Genomic DNA, 15387 nt, shown 5'->3' on the forward strand with positions numbered 1-15387 from the left:
GTCGTAAAATTGAAACATTATGCAGTGTCAGATTAATTGTCCCAGCCATTTTCACAGTGAGGTTTAAAGCGTGGTACATGCTTGGGTACATTGCAGGGCTCCATCATGGCCTGTGAATTCCTGCTCCTGAATGGTGCCAAATCCAACAGTGCCGACGAAAATGGACGCACGTCTCTCCACGTGTCGACCCTGCTGGGGAACACAGGGTGCCATACTTTTGATCCTCAGTCACATTCTCGGATATGCACCCAGCCACAGTCTCCACCTCTCCCTTTATTTTTTTTTTTATTGTAAACTGTTTTTAACAGATTACAAGGCAAAACGTTGTTTATCTCAGTCTATCCCATGCTGTGGAGCCCTCTAATGCTCTTGTTGTAAAGGGGGTCTTTTTTTTTTTTTTTTTTTGACACACACACTTGCTATCGGTGTGCTGATGTTACTGAATTAGAAAGGAATGCTAACATGCTTAAGCAGTGAGCACTTAGGTTTTCTCCCTTACCTTACATATTTTAACGTGCTTTATATTGATTTGATTAGTATGAATTCGGAAGTACACTTTGAATACGTAAAAGTTGAATTTCATTGTTAAGTGCTCAATCCAGATAACAATGTTTAAGGGGAAAAAATTACACTACTAGATATGAGGTGCATACCTTATTTTCTTCTGTCTGCATTTTTTAAAATCCTATTGGAATTTATTTTACAAGTGCTGTCCAGTAAATGTCAATGCTATTGATTTTACAAGGCAACTTTTCAATTAAAGTTCTATTGGAAATGTTGTTCATTAATTTTACCTGCTGCCATTTTACGTGTTCTTTGTTCTAAAGAGTAGGAAATTGTTTCAAGCACAATAAGAGTGCTGCTATACTCAAGCAATAGAAACAAGAGTAGTATACATTTAATGGGGAAATAATGGTACTTGACTCATAAACTGCAAGTGGCATTAACAGAATGTCACTGAGCAAATGGCATTAAAACAGAAGGCAGTAGATACTTAATGTCCATATTGTATGCATGACACTAGTCGCTTTGTGGAAGTGCCGAGCACATTGTGACTGAACTCAAACTAAGGAAAACTAAACGCATGAAAAAGGAGGCTGTGCTTGCCTCTGTCTTTTTCTTTTTGTCACCCCTTGTAGGCAGGTGTGCCTCTTGCTGAAGCACGGAGCTGACCAGCATTCCCAGGACAAGGATGGTGCAACAGCTCTGAAGATAGCTGTGGATAATGCCAACCCAGACATTGTGACCATGCTCAGGCTCGCCAAGCTCAATGAGGAGATTCGCCGAGATGAGTTTGGCAACCCAGGTCTGGCTGTCCTGCCACAAAATGCTTTGTCGTTCACACTGGGCCCACATTTTTCACCACTGCGTGCACATTCACTCGTGCTCGTTCTACTTCGGCCTCCTTTTTGCACTCGGAGATAAGCAAAAAGCCGTTTTTTTTTTTTTTTTTTTTTTTTTTTTTTTTTTTTTTTTTTTTTTTTTGCTTTCTCCGATCACCTGTGCACCATGCTTGACGTTTGTGGTCCTACTTGGACATAGAAAAAGGCACGGCTACTGTGGCTATATGGTAAATAGCGTTCGCAGATTTTAAAGTCACTTTTGTTGAGCAAGAGAAATTCCTTGACCATGATGGCACAGCCTGTACATGCCAGGACTTTAGCTGCAGACTTTTGCTGTCAAGCATGTGTGCACACGGTATCTGTTTCTACCTGTGTTATGCTTGAAGCACAGTGTAAGAACTATTCATGGGTTGACACTCCATCTGGTAGCACAACCAGATGTTGTTTGCCGTACAAGCCTTCTGCATATTTGTTCTCTGTGCTCCAAAAAAGTAGGAGGAGTGGCGATCACAGTGGCAGGCACACAAAGCCACGGAGCTGCTCGAACCTATTGTTTATGCTTTGAGATGCACTCCGGCAGCATAATATGTGGTAAACTCTGCTTGAAATGCAACCTAAAACAAGACACGAAGCTTTGCATTGCCTGCAGCTTTGCTCCACAACAACTTGAAGTGGTAGTGGGCCGTTATTTCACAGCACCACCGCACCATAGCCATGCCGCTGCAGTTAGTGCATGTACTATAGCACGAATTTTATCTGTGCACTCTCTCCGCCATAGCAGTCAGCGAGTGTCAGCACTTATATATTCTTACACTGTGGCTTGAAGACACTGTGTTGTTCACCACTGTCATTGAGTTGCCGATCAAGTGTCGATTTCTAATGTTGCCCGACGAGCTGCCATGTAGCAGGTGTGTGTTTGCTGAGAGTATCTGACTGGCGTTAGACAGCAATGTCGCTGCACATTGATCTCTGCACACCAGCATGATAAAGCGGTATTCACTACACCTGCTATGAGGTTTTGCAAAGTTTCTATCCCTACTTACAGAGATGAGGTAGATTAGCGCTAGTCATGGAGCTCACTAGTGACATTGAGCACTGATATTGCAAACTTTCTCACAAATAAGTTACACTACTTACTCATGTGGTTAGACACTCCTGGCTCGTCTAATCACTAGCACTGCTTCATAGAGTAAAAGTGCTTGGTACTTACAGTAATCCATTCAGTTTTTCTATTTTTGCTTGTCATGTGAGGAATGCGGGGAAGAGGAACAAAAAGTAGTTGTGCCAGTCTGAATGGACGCACCTGTTTTCTTACAAAGGCTGCTGCAAATAGTGTAGTGAAGAACTGGTTGTTCGTTAAAGTATGTCTACAGGAGCATTAATAAAAAAAGCCACGCTGTTCTGTGCAGTGCTGCAAACAGGAAAGTGCACAGTTTGGTTAGCACACTATGTAACTAAGTAAAATGGTAATAGTTCAAGATGGCATTGCACATTTTGTCTGTGCCTAATTTGGCATGTCTTTTAAAAATGTAATTTTGATTCAGTTTGAACGAATTTATATAAGTTTTAGTCTACCAAGTAAATAATTTTATAAGTCTTTTATACTGGTTTTCTAAACAGTCAGAGAATGTGGTTGTCATCTGGTATTGAATCAAGTGTACTGTGCTCATAGCAATTATAACGATGTATCAGGGTTATTACCATATCTTCCGATGTATAGGATGCACCTTTGTATAAGATGTACCCCTCATATTTGGAAGCTTTCACCGAAAAAGTTAGTATATAAGATGCAGACTTGTATAAGATACACCTCAATATAAAGGTGGTGGCATGCGATCACCCGCCGAAAGATCCGAGAGAGTCACGAGAGGCGTGCTAGTGTCTGACTGTGGAGGGAAAGTGTCTAGATTACGCTGGAAGAGGGAAGCTGCGGCGAGGGGACTGGGAAGCAGTGAGAGGGTGGCCAGTGTGCCCTCCCCTTACCATCCTCTCTAACAGAGCGCGTAAACTCGCGTGATAATTACGCGTGGCCATTATAATGGGACGGGGAGTCATGTGTATCCCCACAAGGTTTGGTAATCATTTAAGTCATTTCACGATAAAGTTCACCTAAAAACGTTGCATAAAACAAAACAAAAAAATTGTGTAAGACGCATCATTGTGTAGGATGCACTATCAAAATTTTTATAAAAATGACTGCATCTTATGCACCGAAAAATATGGTATGTGGCATGGCTTAATTTGGAAGCCGTATATGCATGGAATAGCAACCTGTAATTATAGGCAGTGTGATAGTATTTTTGTCATATGTCTTCACCAGCCTGACTACTCATTTCTTGTATATCGTCTGGTACTACCAGCATATTGTATGTGAACGCATTTTCATCAAATCCCTGTCATGTTCTAGCTAATTCGTCTAACCGCTTGCCGAATGCCAGCTTTCTGTCATTGGCTCATTTTCAGTCGTGGTCTCATAACCCTTTAAAGTGACAAGTGGAAGAAGGCTTTTAAGCTAGTGATAATCCAAGAGACACATGAAGCTTTTGCATTAGTTTTTTTCATTCACTGGTTGTCAGTTGATAAAATGGTTGGGCTTACTTTCCTCTGTTCCTCCTCCAACCCTTTATTGTAGGTTAAGATTGCACAGACATCAATGAATGGCGCTAAATTTGTTTTCATGTTATTGCTTCACAATGGCATACTAAAGTTTACTAAATGCATACAAAACGGCACACACCAATAGCGTACGAATGCATACATTCAAATCTCTGGGCAAAGTGCTTTTTCTGATGCATATTAGTGCAAATTATGAGCATTTTTCTTTAGTAAAAATAACCCAGCCGAGAACTAAGCTTGCATGTAGCTTTACAAGTGCCTGACCTCACCCATACTTCAGCCAGTGAAGCTTTTATGGCTTGTGCCTAAATCATTAATTACGGTGCTTTGCCAGATTTTTTATTTACCACTAACAGAAATCAAGGTTTTGGCCCCCTGAATTTCACGTAAATTGCTTTAAATTGATTCAAAAAGTATTCTGTCAGAACATTGCCATTTAACAGTGAGAAAGCTGGTGATGGAAGGCATTTTTTCAGTGCTTTCTCAAAGGGTATTTGGGAAAGAGAGGGCTCTATTGTGGTTTTCCTGCTTCGATGCCTGAAACTAGGTATGCTCACCGAAGACTGCACGCAATTGAACCCACTCATGGCTCTTGGCATCTTTTTCTCTTCCATTTTGTTTAGAAAAAAATCATATAGAGTGGGACAGCCATGGGATTAAATTGGATTCAAGTGAGCTGTTGCGAGCTTACGTTGCATCAACTATGTTTGCCATTTAACATTTGCACATTTTTTGGCAGTAGTTTAAAATCCAACGATGCATAAAGGCTTAAGACAAGGCTCTGTGTCCACCGTGATTGACAGCAGTGGGGCCGGACACTTTCAGTTTCACGTATTTCCTATATTCTCTGTCTGCACGTTCTCATGAGAATAGTAACCAAGCTCCTCCTTAGCAGCCTGACTCAAAGGTTGGCTCCTAGTCTCAAGCATTCCTCCTCTCACCTGGCTTTCCCGTCATTCAACCCCTTCATGTTTAACCTTCTCATCTCATCGGTTTGAACATCAAGGCCGGGCAACTTGGCAGTCTCCATTTGGAGCCCTTTCCTGAAGTACATTGTTGCCGTCTCCGTTGCAGCAACCGTCAGCGATCCTCCAACTTCGTCGGGTCGACGTGGCAGGAGTCGGAAGGGGAAGCGCCTTGTCACTTGCCTCTCTAGCTTGCACCCGTCGCTCGAAAAGGCTATGGGACCTCGGCTTAAGTCACACCACGGGAGTGGACAATCTTTGAAGTAATGTGGCACACGCACCAAAATTTGCAGCCTTCACAGTGTCTCTTTGTGGGGATTTGTTGCACACTAACCATGCAGCTGGTGAACACAGAGCTTTGGGTGCTGTTGTAGATTGTGCTGTTTTGCTTCTTTTCTTTCGCTGCAAATTTAGCTACGGCCTTGTTTCACTGGTGTACACATGGCAACTTAAAGATGCTTTAAATCTGGGTACCTGGATGTGCTGCAACTCTCAAACAGCTGAACTTGCAAGTGCATTGCGACGAACACTACACTATTTCTTTTTTGTAGTTGAATGTTGAATATGGAATACACTGACAGGTGACAAAATGCACATATGAAACTTGAGGAGTACCTTTGCTAAGCTCTGTATGCATTAAATATACTTGCATATCTTCAGTTTACTTTCACTGCTGAAGTTGCTACTACCTATGCCCAGTGAATCCACTACTCGTGATCAAAAGAAGGTTATAGCAGTTTGCACGTGTGTTGCTTTCAAGCGTATTCAGCATAATGTGATGACTACATGTTTTGTCCTGGCACATTAGAGTCCTGGCCACAGAAGGATTCGTTACCATGCAGCCAGACATGCTTGAGGACACACAGACGAGTGCATCAGTGTTATAGCAAATAAAATGAAATACTCGGCTCATCTCGAAATCAGTATACAGACTGCCACTAGTGAAGCATATTTGCTTAATGGAAGAGAAAGTTGTTTTAGGTGGAAACATGCCGAGGACCAGTGGCAAGAGCTCTGAAGTACACACATGGGCAGATGGCAGCACAAGCAATGAATTTCTCTGATAATTGCATGTGTGAAGATTGTCATATTAGTATTGCAGTGTGAGCTCTTACCGTGCATTATATCCAACACATAACACGCGACAGACACACTTCGATAAACACGATTTCGGAGCATTAACCCAATACAATTATTCATAGTTGGTGCAAACAACCTTAAATATTTTTCTGCGGGCTTTGTGTAAAAGTGTCTTCAGCTCCTGGTAGCTATTTTCAGAACTTAGTAGTCATTTGCTTTAGGCTTAATCACCAGTATCTGACACTCCTTTGCAGAAACCTTGACATTTAATTCCCAAATGGTTGCAAGGATTACTGCAAAACCTGCTACCTGCACTCATGGCATCATTTCAGCATAATGAGCAGTAATGTAGTATGGTTAATTTTCATCTCGACATTAAAAGCACAAAAGGCTCAAGCAAAAAGTACTCGGGAGTGTTCTTTGCATTCTCTTATATCCAGCCTGCTGTGCACACTGCTGTTTTGAACCTGTATGACACCAAACTGTTGGCATTACTTTCTTACAGGTGACGACACTTTCATTGATGTTGTTCGGGACTTCTCTCATATGGCCTCCAACAACCCTGAGAAGCTGCGCCGCCAACCAAGCAAGCATTCGGAGTGAGGAAACACATCCGACTCCTTTGCACTTGTTACCAATGTGATCTGACACTGGTTTTCTTTTACATTTGTGGAAACTGATGTTATCATCTGTTGTTGCCGCTGTTCCAAGCATTGCCCAAGCTGCTCAAAACCTGCGAAGCAAAGTGGCACGGGTGGTCACTAGTGCATGCGTTGCTTTGAAATGGCTTCACCTGTGTACTGCTTGTTGTTAGCGTCAAAAAGTGTTATTGGCAAAAGCCATAAGTGTTGAAGAAAGTGACTGCGCATAGGAGCCAAGTGGGTGACTTTTTTTTTACGGTGATATAGTTTGTTTTTTTTAAACAGAGTTGCAAAATCGACGATTGTTGCAGGGGTCCCGATTTACAAGTCCCGGCATGACCTTTGGGCCCATTTTATAGTAAAGACACCCTCGTGTGGGCAGTCAGTCATTCTGGCAAATAATATCCGTGACTAAGAATCTTACTGGTGAATATGCATGGCTCAAGGTCGACTCAAGAGAGTTGGTGTTCCTCAAATGTTTAAGCGAGTATGTATACTGTTATGTGGCAGATTGTTGCACAGTGTAATAGTGCACCCTCACTCACATGTTCTGCTTGTTTGATGGTGATTAGAATTAATACTGCCACGACAGCTTGCTTGTATTCAATGACATTCACATTTCTTGCGCTCGTTCTTGGTGCTTTTTGTAAAGAGTTTTTTTATAGAGTATTTACTGGAGTATAAGCGTGTTGGTTGAGCATACATGTGCATACCATGCGAGGGCTCGTGTAGGTTTTCTAGGATTACGTTTGCCATTTTTGCTTTGTCCCCTTGCCTGCCGTTTATCTCGACCCAATTCAAGTTTTTTTACATGAATGGCTTTAGTTTACTTGAGCCTTCTATGCAGTATTTAAAAATATCAGTTGAGATCATTTTTGTTTTAAAAATTGAAGTCTTTCAGAGACATGTTCCTGTAGTGTGCAATTGAATTGCACACTAGAACTGTAATTTTTTTTTTTATGGGGCAGTTCAAAGTGTTTCTTTTTAAAAAGAAATTAATTTGCCGTTATTTTATGTGCTTACAGTTTTGTTTTTAACCAGTGTAGTCATTAATTGCTCAGCTAATACTAAAGGTTTTGTTTCTGTGCCTACTAAATATCACTCATGTTTGAGATTTAGAAGCTTTTAACATTGTCGAAAGTGAAGTGTTGTGTCCATGTGAATGCAGCTGGCATTCAATGCCTGGCTTAAAAACTATTGCCGCTGCTAATGCTTTTCTAAACTAGCCGCATACTTTGTCCTTGTATGAGGTACCTAGTGTTTGTTTCTTGCCTGTGCGTGTAGCTCTTCATGTAGAAAACTAAGATTTGCAGTAATGGAATCAAGTCATGCTCTTCTAGTTGTCCCTTTATATACAGCTGCCAGAGCACTGTAGGAGTTTGTATAACTAGTTGATGAAGGCGTTAGTACTTCGCAAGCGCGACGCTGTATGAAATCGTTTTTTGTACATTTTTTTAAATGGCAAAAATTGCTTTTTTTAAATGGTGGTGTGTGTCCGATGTGCCGAGGAGCACATGAACATAATGCAAAACATGTTGACCCAGTGACATTCTCTTAAGAGTATATAGACGATGTGCTCTGGTCACTCCCTTGGTTTTTAAGCGGTTGTTTTCTGTTGCCCAGCTGTTGAGTCCGCAGCTAATGTTGTGCACGCGCGGTGGACACATTCCTGGACTTATTCCCTCGGTGTTGGCAGAGATTGCAAGTGACGCTATTTGTGTCAGACATGCTACGACAGTCTGCTGACCTGAGAGTGCGGGGTATTTGAAGCAAATGCAGACTGTGTCTTGCAGACTGCTTCTGTTCCATTTTGAAGCGAAAGCATAGACAAGCACTTGAGTAGCCAGGGACAAAGAATTGTGCTGAGGTGATTTTGGATCTCAAGGGCTCAGTGTGACCAAGCACAGCCAAAGATGTCCTTTGTGGCAAAGGCATTGCTGTGATAATGTTTCAAACATGGGAACAAATGTTTCTTTTAATGTCACAAGTTTATAGGGGTACAAACGTAAAAACACTCTCGAAAGCACCATGTGCAAAAGATGTCATTAGGGTTATCATGATGTGTAAAGAAAGTTGTAAAGATGGTGTCTGGGGAGGGAGACAATAAAAGCATTTTAAACAACAAATGCAGGTTCCCTTTCCTTTATCTTGTGGGTTTAGTGAGCCATCAGAATTTAATTTTTTGCTCCCTTACCACTTTTAAAGGACCTTGCTTTGGCTCAGTTAAAGCTTTGCTATAGAAAGAAATACACCAAGGGAAGAGCCAAATCTATAGGAACTATAAGATAGAAAGCTTAGCCAGTTGGAAGCTGTTAACGAAAAAAAATATGGGCATATATTTTACAAGCATAGAGGGTGCAGGACGGCACTTTCTCTCTCTCTGTGCTTGTAGAGTTTGCCCCCACATATTTTCCTTAAGAATGCAGAATGAAAACATTCTAATACATTTTAATTAAATGGAAAACAAGATTTGGGCTATAATACTGTTTATTAAATTACTATAAACATGGTCTTTATCAAACAGCTTTGCTATGTACAATCGACTCCATTTGTAAATGAAGTTTATATGAACAAATGGGTCGGCAATTGAACAAAATAACCTTACCCTACCATACCAGCAGGTGCAATGGTGTGGAACACTTACTGCAGCTATTAATTCCTCACAACCATCTGCCACAAAACACGCACACATACACACAATGTTCAATGGCATACATGCATTTTAAACCTATTTCTATGAAGGAAACTTGCTTTGTCATCCAAAAGCAAAGATGGCACTTTTGTTACAGTCTGCTAATATGGGCAGTCCAGCTCAGAAACATACACACTCGTCGCAAACAAATAACTTATAAAAACAGACATTTACCACTTTATATTACCACATGGAATCGGTTCGTGTCGAACGTTAGTTGCACCATTCGCACAACACAGTCAACTGCATAACTGGCGCAGTTATTTGTGCCTTGCAGTCATTATTTCCACACCTTAACCACACCGTTCTTAGATGCAGATACTATGAATGTCTGGCTGGTGGTCTGTACAACGCCAATGTCACTGATGCAGTCATTGTGGCCAGTTGGCGGTTGTTCAGGGTGACGCTTTGGCTGCTCCGTGTTGGGCTGGTCCTTTTTTGGACGGCTGCTGTACACTTCTTGAATCACTTTCGTCCCATCTATAAGGCTCGACCTGAAAAGGAAGTTGCATCAGTGGATCGAAGAACGACCTGTGCACAAAACAACTGGACGCCTGAATATGCACTGAATGGATGACTACATAGATGACTGAATATGCACAACCTTGTTTGTGCTAGATGGTTGATTTCAATTATTTCAGCTTAACAAAACACAAAAAATCAGATCAATGGCTTGGAACAATAAATGATGCATTTGAAATCTCACTGAATTCAGACAATCAGCTGAAATTCCCACGAATGGCAGCCTAGGCCGATAATGCAGTACAACATGGCAATTACGATATGCATTGCACAGCCTAATGTGTGCAGAGAACTGCACTAAGAGCCAAAGTACAACTTCCACTTTGGCTGCAGTTGTTGTGGCTCTGGGACCCCTCGTCCAACAAGATGCGTACACACAGGCGGGATGTCCAGCTTTCCTTGGGTGAAATAGCAGTTTACATGTTCAGTGAGCGATTGGTTTAAAATGAATACAGTATCTATGGCTCGCAAAAAGTGTACTTCCTTCCAGTAGCAGTGCACTTAAAGCAAGATTCCATACCTAAGTTCAAAATGAACATGTCCGCAGCACACATCCTCAACTTGGACACACAATTTCCCCTTTTAGTTGAGCATTGCTAGTAACACCAGGGCTTTTGAGCACAGTAAAGTTCACAAACTGAGAACAAACGCACAAAAACAGAGAGAATATGCATTGAATAGCACCTAAAGAATCGTACTCAGCGAGCCAAAAGTGGTCGCTTGCTTACACTAGTTGACTTTCTGCTAGGAAATTGATTCTGCGCACGTAAGGACGCTACCCATCCCCAGCACAAAACGGCAGTAAACAACCGATACGATGGACGACCCACATCAGACACAAATCACTCTCCGGTGCCAAAGTTCCATACGTACTTGTAGCTGAAGGATGGCGTCAGGGTGTCCGTAGCAGACCCAGCAACAACATGTGATGCCAGCGGGTTGTTGATGTCCCACAAGCGAATGCGCATGTCGGAGCCAGCTGTGAGCATGAACGGTCCGCACTCCAAGGGACTGATGTACATGCTGTACACCGAATGCGCCTGTGCCGATGGGTGTGCCTGGATATAGATGACAGATACACGGCACCTTGGAAATGCTATATTTGTGTGTTTATTTTTTATTATTTATTCACACTATACTATTAGCCTTGTTCTCATTCAAACAAGCAAGACTGCTGAAAAAAGAAAGCATTATACAAAAAGTAAATCACCGAAGAGGTTTACAGATAAGCTTGGGCAATAGGGCAAGACAAAAGATTTCTTAATTCACATCACAAAAGAATGCACTATTTCAGGCAAAAAAAACGAACAAGAAAGAGTGGTATATGAGGTAAAAAGAAAAAAGATGACAAGGAGGAAACAAGGGCACAACATTAATATACACAAACACAGCAGCTTTTCTGAGAAAAAATGTAAAGCTGTGCAGCTAATGCAGCGTAGCTGCTCACATGTGTAGCCATTTCCCCAAGCATTGCTCTAAACCTCTCTTTCCTTTTTTTGTTTTGTTCTTTGAACGCACCTGTTTTTCACTGAGGGGTGGAGCAGTGCTCGCCCAAAGGGTTCGCAATCGAGCCTGTGTCTCCAGATCCCAGAGTGAGACTTCATTGTTGCCTTCCACGGCTGCCCACACTCCAGACTGGTGCAGTGGGTCGATGCTCACCCGACGCACACGAGCGCCTGCGCACATTCCACGACCCCTTTTTAGACAACACAGTTAAACACTATTTTGGCACAAAATTAAAAGAAAAATGTGCCAAAGTACCATAGAGCTATAGAACACTCAAAATTGCCGACTGGAAAGAGTCATTGCCAAAACTGAGCAATTTTCTTCAGAAGCAGCTCATCCACCTTGGCGATACCAAATGCACATTTTGTGCTTGGCTTGGCTAGTCTTTGGCTCAAAATACGGATTCTGCTGTGCTGTTACAGCTCTATGTGCCATACTGTGGTCAATCAAATTCTTTCAGTAATGCACCTGTCACTGCTTTTATAAACTTAACTAAAGTTAACGTTAGATATTAGGTCTTGTATGCGAGTTATCTCTGTAAGGTTCATTTTGAAGGTAGCGCGAAAAACGAGGACCAAGAGTAGAAGGACACAACACGAAGCGCTCGTGTTGTGTCCTTCTACTCTTGGTCCTCGTTTTTCGCGCTACCTTCAAAATGAACCAGATTCAACTCGCCCAACTTTCAACCTTACTTCTGTAAGGTTCCCCAAGAAAAAATTGTACTGCTGCAACTGGATCCCCGCTTTTCAAAACACCAGTTCAGCCATATACAAAGTGTCCATCGCCAACAATGCTTCTCCTACGCATGGTGGATGAACTGCCACTGTGTCTCTGCTTTGTCTAGGTGATTTCCAGAAACCCAACACTACCATGAGATATGCAACATTATTAAAGGCATGGTATGACAGACACAGCAGACGTCTATTACAATTTATGGGCTACAAAATGCTTCAAAAAGGACACCCTAGTATATAAATTTATCCTGACTGTGCAATGGCCGTTACGAAACCACAATAAATGGATGCATTGTCGCACCACTCCTGGCAATGAGTTCCAAGAGAAACAAATGCCATGGTACAGTGAAAGTGGGCTGTAGATTGTCCGATGCACAATTAGCATGCAAACATGGCACAGGCACGCCCAGAAAAGCTTGCACCGAAGCAATTGCCTAAATGGCTAAATGGTGAACTTGGCAGAAAACGTGGCTGTCGGTTGGTAACGCCGGTTGGTAATGAGGGACACTGTATTGGAAAGCTCCAGTAATTCTGACCGCCTGGGGTTCTTTGACATCCACTGACATTGCACAATATATGGATGCCTCACATTTGTCCTACATCAAAACACCACTTCTGCAGCCGTGATTGAACCAGCATCCATGGGCTCAGTAGTTGAGCACCATAACTATTGAGCCAATACAACGGGGCAGCTAACTGGTTAAATGAACCCTTCATATGCACAAGCTCCTATTAATATAGTAAGCAGCAGTCACACAACATCAATAACGCACTTTTCTCTTGATAAAGCAAGCCAGTTCATTTAAAGGGGGCCTAACACTCCCTTACATGAAGACACTGTCACTTTGTCTCTGGAAATGTAATCTCCTCCCAAATGCCACACTATGTCAAGTGTGGCTGAAAGCTACAAGGTTTGACACGTGCAACATTCACTCTATTTGGAGAATCATATGACACTGCATCTATTTGCCAGCTTTCTTTTAATAGTTCAGTTATGGACACACTGGCCCTATTTCTTCAACGTGACAACCAGATAATGATGGCACAGCAGACTCCCTTGAAGGCAAACATATGTGAACCCAGCCAGGTCACCAAAAATGGCTGACATGTCAGGTTGAGTAGGTGCACATAGACACTATTATTAAGGGAGGCCATGGCTCTTAAAATTAGTTTTCCAATTTTTGACCAAATTTAATAAAACCTGGTATTCTGATTCAGATTCTTGCACTGATTCCAAAATATGTAACTATTTTTCCAATTGGCCAATTAGTTCAAGAGATAATGAAATTAAGTGCTCATAATTTGCAGAAACAATGAAAAAATAACCGCGCTGCAAAGAATTCGCATGGACACTTTGCTGGGTATTAGACAGTGTAACGGATACAAAGTTAGGAGCACTTTTTTGATATAACAAATATCAGCAATGTATAACAGTTCAAAGTTTTCAATTTCGCTCTAAATCAGACAGAAGGGCACCCACACTCGGAACAGTGAAATTTTAACTGCTATAACATCGCTAATATTTTTTATATCAAAAAAGTGCTCCTAACATTGTATTCGTTATGCTTTCTAGTACCTAGCAAACTGTTCATGTGAATTTTTTGTAGTGCAGTTATTTTTTCATTGTTCCTGCAAATTATGAACAATTAGTTTATCTTTTGAACTAATTGGCTAATTGGAAAAACAGTCAGATATTTGAAATCAGTGCAAGAAACTGAATCAGAATGCCAGGCTTTGTCAAATTTGTTGAAATGTTAGGAAAAATAGCTTTAAGAGCCATGTCCCCCCACTGGTGTCGAGATGCGTAAATGGGCAGACAGCTACTGAGGACTCCGGAAAACATTTTTTCTTTGATGCCAAACACAGTGCTATCAGTCATTCAGTTGTTTTGAATTTAAGCCCTTACAAGGCTGCTCTATGCCAAATTTAAGAACATCTGCCTAATATTAACCGAATGCTGCTCACAACCGTCAGGATCCTAATGTATCTTTTCTTTGCCCATGGTTCACCAAGCTTTGCATCACTTGGACAGCCTGAGCATAAATGAACGCATGCTCTTGCGAGATTGGCGCACTGTAGAATCTTGATGATACAAGTCTCAGGGGGTCCAGAAAAATATTCATATCATCCAATATGAACAAAATTTGAATGGAAAAGAACACGGAATGCATTAACTCAGATCTGTTGACGACAGATTTAATTTTTTCATGACTGTATGCCAACATGCACTACTCACAGGCATATCATGCAACTGGAGATTGCATGTTGGCAATGCACGGGCAGCAGTTTGTGCCGAAGAGTGGTTGCAGATCACATATTGATGTCATCCGCAGTGTCGCAGAAGAGCGTTCAGAGCACTCAGAAGGCTGCATATTGCGCACTATGCCCTTTCCTTGTTTTAACACTCCGCACACTCCGCACAATAAGCACAATAAGACGGAGAAACTAGAAAAGGGCAGGATACTGTACTTTCCTAGTTCCATCTTGCTATCTGAGGTGTTTCACGTTCTGCGTGCCAGATCACTTCTTAACTGCCTTCGTTCGACAAGCTTTTTAGCTCAGCTGCTACATCATTGACATTTTCATTTGAGTAAAAATTCATCGGGAAGAATTCATCGGCAGTTTGTCGTTTTCTTTCTTCTTTGCCCATAAAGCCGTGGATGTACATGGCACACTGTCTCACCATGGATGCAGTGCGGAAAACGAGAAAGTGATGAGGGTGGAGAAACATCCGATTCCTACGTCGTTTAAAATTTACCCTGCAAGATTTATGCATTTATGTAGCTTCTCCACAGATGGCACGACAAATCTGCATCATTATTGTTATACAAGTAGTATCAGGAGTGGCAGGGAGTGAGTTATAATGGCAACACGAGTATGCTCAAGATCGGCAGGAGTTGCGCATGCATGGTCTTCCGAGATGCCTCGGGAGTGGCAGTTCAGAGATTAGAGAGTCACCCGTATTTCGCTTCTAGGGGGCACAACGTAAGCCACAACAGGTTGCTAAGAAACAAAGGATCATGAAAAACAAAACGCTATAAGTGCAATGAGACTGACTGCCTAGAAAACATGATACAATGAGCCACTGCTACAGAATAACACAACCAGCATTCACTGCCCCAGAACAGTGAATGGAAGAGACACTTGCCAGCAGGGTGGCTGACAATGGTGCTAGGCAGCTGGAAGCGCATGTCCCAGCAGATGAGCTTGCCCTCCGAGGTGCCACACACCAGCCAGTTGTGCTGGGGGTCGATGCAGAACGACGTGATCACACCTTTTGTGGAGAAA

The 15387-nt window shown here is 42.0% G+C and overlaps 2 protein-coding genes across 3 annotated transcripts in view; one reads left to right on the plus strand and one right to left on the minus strand.

The window, feature by feature from the left end:
* The window catches only part of CenB1A (Centaurin beta 1A), a 27786-nt gene extending 19015 nt beyond the window's left edge, over window positions 1-8771 (plus strand). For both annotated transcript variants that reach the window (XM_084599234.1, XM_084599236.1), the window contains exons 20-23: window positions 97-206; window positions 1140-1306; window positions 5034-5187; window positions 6510-8771. In XM_084599234.1, coding sequence (XP_084455360.1) covers window positions 97-206; window positions 1140-1306; window positions 5034-5187; window positions 6510-6513 — 435 coding nt within the window. In that variant the 3' untranslated portion in view covers window positions 6514-8771. The remainder of the gene's footprint in view (window positions 1-96; window positions 207-1139; window positions 1307-5033; window positions 5188-6509) is intronic.
* A 25-nt stretch (window positions 8772-8796) lies between these two features.
* The window catches only part of Vps15 (vacuolar protein sorting 15), a 29480-nt gene continuing 22889 nt past the window's right edge, over window positions 8797-15387 (minus strand). Inside the window, exons 32-35 of the mRNA XM_084599233.1 lie at window positions 15248-15373; window positions 11378-11535; window positions 10733-10917; window positions 8797-9831 (exon numbers count right to left, since the gene is read on the minus strand). Of these exons, the coding sequence (XP_084455359.1) occupies window positions 9618-9831; window positions 10733-10917; window positions 11378-11535; window positions 15248-15373 (683 nt within the window). The 3' untranslated portion in view covers window positions 8797-9617. The remainder of the gene's footprint in view (window positions 9832-10732; window positions 10918-11377; window positions 11536-15247; window positions 15374-15387) is intronic.

The sequence above is a fragment of the Amblyomma maculatum genome, chromosome 3, assembly GCF_055883805.1.
Source record: "Amblyomma maculatum isolate TAMU_Amacu chromosome 3, ASM5588380v1, whole genome shotgun sequence".
In the NCBI taxonomy this organism is placed as follows: domain Eukaryota; kingdom Metazoa; phylum Arthropoda; class Arachnida; order Ixodida; family Ixodidae; genus Amblyomma; species Amblyomma maculatum.